The sequence below is a fragment of the Biomphalaria glabrata genome, chromosome 17 (assembly GCF_947242115.1).
Source record: "Biomphalaria glabrata chromosome 17, xgBioGlab47.1, whole genome shotgun sequence".
Classification (NCBI taxonomy): domain Eukaryota; kingdom Metazoa; phylum Mollusca; class Gastropoda; family Planorbidae; genus Biomphalaria; species Biomphalaria glabrata.
In genome coordinates this window covers 14812637-14818643 of record NC_074727.1, presented here as the reverse complement: position 1 = coordinate 14818643, position 6007 = coordinate 14812637, and the positions used below count along the sequence as shown (strand labels likewise).

The 6007-nt window shown below is 33.7% G+C and overlaps 1 protein-coding gene across 1 annotated transcript; it reads right to left on the bottom strand.

Moving 5' to 3' along the window:
- Positions 1-451: 451 nt before the first annotated feature.
- Positions 452-3584, bottom strand: LOC106055579 (cytochrome b-c1 complex subunit 7-like). The gene is made up of 4 exons (XM_056015264.1): positions 3433-3584; positions 3258-3326; positions 1279-1457; positions 452-711 (listed from the first exon to the last, which is right to left on the bottom strand). Exons 1-4 carry the CDS (start codon positions 3467-3469, stop codon positions 634-636), a joined length of 363 nt encoding a protein of 120 aa, XP_055871239.1. The 5' UTR covers positions 3470-3584; the 3' UTR covers positions 452-633.
- Positions 3585-6007: the final 2423 nt, after the last annotated feature.

Below are 6007 nucleotides of genomic sequence, written 5' to 3'. Positions count from 1 at the left end.
TAAAATGTTTTGGATGTTCTTTCAGAGTTGAAGATAATTTAATTCCTAGTCCAAACCTCCAGCAGGTTGACGAGGGATGAGAGCTGGCAGGGTTTAAACCAGGGACCATTGATAAATCCGAACGACCAGGCAGCCATCCTAGTAAAGTAAAGTTCCTTTTTCTGACCTTGTGATCTATAGGGCAGATGATGCAAAGCTCATCTGTTTCTATGGCAAAAGAGGGTGTCATGTGGCGAGCACAACGACTAACCACCTTACTTTTCCCCAACTAATGTCAGGTACCCGCAATGTAAAAACAGACTAATAAACATCATTTATTTTACATACATTTTGAAAAACATAATAATACTAGATTACAATATGAATTTCAGTACATACTAAGTTTAGAATGTTAAATACAATTGAATGCTAAGTAGTAAATTACATCATCATCTCTGACAAACAAATCTGCTGAGTTGAACAGTCATCTGATATATTTTATTGAGTAGGTATGGTTATAATGAAAGGTGTTACTTAATTTCTTAACTTTGGCTACTGCATTCAAATATAAATAAAATCTAATGTAATAAGATAACATATTAACCAAAAAAAAATGTTACTAAAAGGCAAATATCACAAAGGGCTGCACTATGTCTATGCTGAATCCCACTGCCGTCTCTCCGCATTTTCTCGCATGACTTCTTCAATATGGGGCCAGAGGTAGGGCACATCCTGTGAAGACAAAAACACTTAGCATATCATTTGGAGGATTCACAAATCAGCATCCTATCTTAAAGAGGGATAACATTCCATCATCATTCTATCTTAAGGAGGGAAACAGTCCATCATCATTCTATCTTAAGGAGGGAAACAGTCCATCATCATTCTATCTTAAGGAGGGAAACAGTCCATCATCACTCTATCTTAAGGAGGGAAACAGTCCATCATCATTCTATCTTAAGGAAGGACAACATTCCATCATGTTCTATTAGATCTTAAGGAGGGAAACATTCCACCATCATTCAATCTTAACGTGGGATAACATTCCATCATCAAACTATCTTAAGGAAAGACAACATTCCATCATCATTCTATCTTAAGGAGGGACAATAATCCATCATCATTCTATCTTAAAGAGGGACAACATTCCATCATCATTCTATCTTAAGGCGGGACAGCATTCCATCATCATCCTATCTCGACTGCAGACAGCAACAATGTCCCACAAAACAGGTAAAATGACAAATTGCAAAAAGAATAAAAGAATGTTAGAAGTAAATTTTTAAAAAATCTGTCTACCTCTTCATAAACTGTCCACTGATCTTTGGGAAGAACTGTCTTCATCATGGATAACTGATTGGCCCTAAGAATACGAAAATTGCGAGCATCAAATTCTTCCTTTGGTATCCTCTTCAAAGCTTCCTGAATGATAGGTCCAGTGTAGGGTGTCTCTAAAAGGACGTCATCTTTCCTCAAACCTAAAAGAGTAGAGAAATATTTTTAAAAAAAAACAAGAATTGGAACAAATTTCAACATTCTAAGATTGAACTGGTGGGAATCATTTAACTTTCACAAGGAGCTGAAGCATGCATTAAAATTTTTTTTATAAATAAAAAAAAAGCCATGCATTTGGTGAATCACATTTAGCCACTGTAATCTATTTTAAGCATCATGAAGAAATTAGAGAAACCAGGTTCTCAATAGCAGAATCTATATATATAATTCTCTTCTTCGCTCAAGAGTTTGGACGAGAAGAAGAAGTAAAGGAAAGATCACTCTCTTATTTCTGCAGATAGTTATCCCACGAACTTAACGAGCCTTGCGTGTAGCGAAGTCATACAGTGTATCATGAAAATTTTATTTCCTACATAGATCACGCTCAATAGCAACAACTAACATATGTTTCAATATATCTACGAGAATTGTTGAACTAAAGTAATTCTATATTAGTTTGAGCGCGAGAATTTCAGGAGCTCCTGGTAAATCGACAGGAGGCCGCGGGACATCTGTTATAAGTTATACAATGGTTTAATTTAATAATTTATACACCTAGAATTAGTGCAGGTCCTATGAAAGGGTCCACTGCGGTCGCATAAGTGCGGAACTCATGGCCGACCCCGCAAAATAGCAGCGTATGCCACGGCGCCTGTCGACTAGTTAGCTTGTAATGTGATATGACTGTATTAAAATCTTAATATTGTGGATGGGAATGTCTCTCCAACTACATAAAAAAGGAAGGAAATCTAAAAGTAGCCAATGCATCTAATACAGGCATCATGAAGGAGATGCTAAAAATGAACTTCATCTTATAACACTTTTATATCTTTCACTTTTAAATAAGACAGCAAGCAAAACAAAAAGACTTGCCTCTCATAAATTAAAATTCGCAAAATGAAATGACTTTTACAACCATAAGAAAAAAAAAAAATCCCTGATGTCATAACCCCCATTGTTATGTTTTTAAAAATTTCTAAAATTCATGAAAAATTCACAAAGCAGCCTTGGTTGAATTATGTGCTACACAGTTACAACATTGTAATAAAAATTGAAGTGATTAGTTCAAAGACATGTCACAAGCCAATTTGGCAAGATGTTTAGCATCTAGCCTTAAACTTTGGGTAATTATTGACGGTTGGATTGTAAATAAAATAAATGAGAAATGGACGAGCTCTCATCCAAATCACAAGAAAGATGACGCTTACTATAAGCTATCCTGACAAGACCAACATCTAATCTTTCGACTCAGGACCGGACACAACAGAATGCGACAAGGTGTTAACTCGAGTATCCAGCTGAATGGATAGATTTATAAAAAAAAAAAAGGGGGGGGGGGTTATAGACTACATGAGAGACATAAGTGTAAATGTAGGAGAAAGAGTAAGAGAGAGGCACGCGCTGCTGGTCACGCCAGTTCATCAGCAAACTGATGATCTGATCTAAGACTTAAGACCGCTGCCAACTTATTGACCTCAATGGCCAGGGTTCCAACCATAGAATGATTACTCAGATTCCTAAATAGTAAATTATTTCTGGATTGGTGTTTCATGTGAAATCAATATTGAATTTTGTGGTTCAAAGATTAAGACTTAAGATATAAAAATTATAAATACATACTGATACTTGTTGGAGTTGTGTTTATGCAAGGTCAAAGACTTAATTGCAATTTAACATTACATAATTGAATAATTCAGCCTAACATTAAACATAACGGAGCACTTGCTGAATCAATATCATATGAATTATGATGATATCATTATCAAAATTGAAAATAAACTCACCGAGTTCAGGGAAATATGATTTATAATAACACCATCTCCTAAGTTTATACAACAGGCTGTTCCTGTCAACTGAAAAACAAAACAAATATATATTTCAGTTTAAGTTTTATTAACTTTAGTAGATCTAGTACTTTAAAAATAACTTATTTAACTTGAATTCAATTGAAAGATGTACCTGCTTGTTTCAGTGCAACTCGTCCGGGGGCTGCCATATTAACCTTCAATAACTGAGACTGCCAACTTAGCTTTACTACTAGAAACTAAATCAACTATTGTTGCCAATTTAGTCAATCTCTACCTTAAAACAATGAAACGTAGAGGATGGAACGAAAAATTAAATTTGACCTACCATTAATTAATTTTAGTTTCTTTTTCAAGTCTTTGAAAATCGAAATTCTCAATAAATAGATCTGGATAGACAAATAGATCTAGTAAAAAAAAAGTCTAGATCTTAACATTTATTTGTTACTTAGAGGAGCCCATTTTAGTATAATACTATTTTTACAGTCCAATTTGAACATGACCTATATATAATATATATTAATAATTTATTATAAAGATTCCTTTCATCATTTACAGTTATTTCTTTAGAAAGAAGACTTAGTTTCTGCTTATTTAAATTGTATTGGCTAATTGGTTTTCCAGACTAGTGCTGGGAGCCTACACCATGTGACCTTGTCTTAGTAACAGTTACACTATTAGAAATCTATTTTTACAGTCCAATTTGAACATGACCTATATATAATATATATTAATAATTTATTATAAAGATTCCTTTTATCATTTACAGTTATTTCTTTAGAAAGAAGACTTAGTTTCTGCTTATTTAAATTGTATTGGCTAATTGGTTTTCCAGACTAGTGCTGGGAGCCTACACCATGTGACCATGTCTTAGTAACAGTTACACTATTAGAAATCTACGCATTTTGATTGTCGTTTTAATGTTTATATGCATTTTTCAACTAGTTTACTTTTCAATTTATACATTATGTAATGAATTAATGATGTTAGTTGCTTTCATTTATTTACTCATTTTTAAGATAAAACATAACTTTGTGCTCATTTTAAAAAGTATTTTCTAATCTCTTGCTCTTTTGTTTTTTAAATGTTGAGAGATTCCATACATATAATGATATATCCATATAATCATAGGTCTAACTATGTGTCTATTTACGTTTGTGAAAGAAACTTAGAATCTTGTCTTGACTTTAAATTAAAAAAGAAAATTAAAATAGGATTGCAAGGGAGCTTTTTGACTGCTATCACAATTTATAATTATTTTGAGTAAAGCCACACAGCTATATACTATATTGAGCAAGCTGTTACTTGTGTTTCGCTATGCTCACATCATAAGGCTTCCACATATGCATTCTCTTTGAATTTCAGTATCCCTTCACCCCAAAGTAGTCTTATTTACACTCTCTGATAAGATATTTTTCTTGAGCTCCTCAATTAGATTTAGATGTAGGTCTCGCCTTTGCAACATTGCCTTTCACACTTCAATAGTTAGTACACTCAAATACATGTAGATGCTTTAACACCAAAAAAAAAATTATAAATTTGTTTTTATGAAGTGTCTTAATGGAGAGTTTGAGAGTTTATACACTTAAGAGTGCAAATCAGTGTTTTCTTAAACACAAAAAAAAGAAAGTATCATATTTTTAAAATTTTGTTTTGGCTATCAAATATGTGTATTTCACCATTATTACATTATTAAAACCTATTAAGAAAAAAAAAAAAAAAACACTGGTTAGGGAAAATTGACACAGATTGTCTTGAATGTGAAAATCGCTTTTTAATGAAAGCCCATGATAAATAATAATAGATTAAAATTATGTTTTTCTTCCCTCCACGCTTCCAGGTGGCCTTAGGGATGAGTGAATGAATCAATCAGTTAGGGCTTTCGCATATATATATATATATGAGAGAAAGAGAGAGAGAGAAAGAGAAGGATATTAGGTAATGTTTCCTAGAAGAAAAAAAAAGAAAAAGCACTATTAGATTTCAATTAGAATAACCCTATGCTTTTTTTTTAAAACATAATTTTATATATACTATGAATTAATCTCTAAATAGCCTTTTTTTACTTTAATAGTGAGTAAATGTAAAAGTAGATAAGCTTGAAGAAAAACTTCCTAACTTAATTTTAGGTGTTGAAGATATTTTATAACAAAAATTTGTTCTCAATCCTGAAGAAATGGATATAGTTTAAATTGTACATTTTATTTGCTAGAAGTTTTATTTGCATCACTCATTGGTAAATATCATTGGCCTCCTTCAGTCGTGAAACGACTATGGTTCATCTTGAACACTTTTTCATATGGCTGTGGAGCCCTATTTTGGAGAGACACTCCTGTCCACATATATTGCATGTCAAGTTGGCTTTTACTTTGGCGGTAGAGGAGCTGGCCATTTTCCGTGTGGAGCGCTTTTCTTCAAGAATCGAGGCCCATATTTTCTCCCTTTCTATAGCTTTCTTGGTCACCGTCTCTCTCCAACTAGTGGGGTCTAAGGCTATGTCTTGCCAATGGTCAGTCTCAATGTTTACTGATTTTAAGTCCCCTTTTCCCGTGCATGCTACCCTGCCTCATAGTGGCGCCCTGGTGGAAATGATCATAGGAGGAAAAGATTAGGCTAAAGCGTAGCAAAACAAGACTCCCGTGGGGGTGCGAGAGCATCCTCATTGCACTGCCCGGAGTTGTAAAAAAGCTCCCACAACCTTGTCACAATCCAGGCGCTGTTCCTCAAGG

Coding starts and splice junctions, on each gene's coding strand:
- LOC106055579 (XM_056015264.1), bottom strand. CDS start 3,469: ATGGCAGCCCCCGGACGAGTTGCACTGAAACAAGCAG. Junction 3,327..3,432: donor AGTTGCACTGAAACAAGCAG/GTACATCTTTCA, acceptor TTTGTTTTTCAG/TTGACAGGAACAGCCTGTTG. Junction 712..1,278: donor AGTGGACAGTTTATGAAGAG/GTAGACAGATTT, acceptor TTGTCTTCACAG/GATGTGCCCTACCTCTGGCC.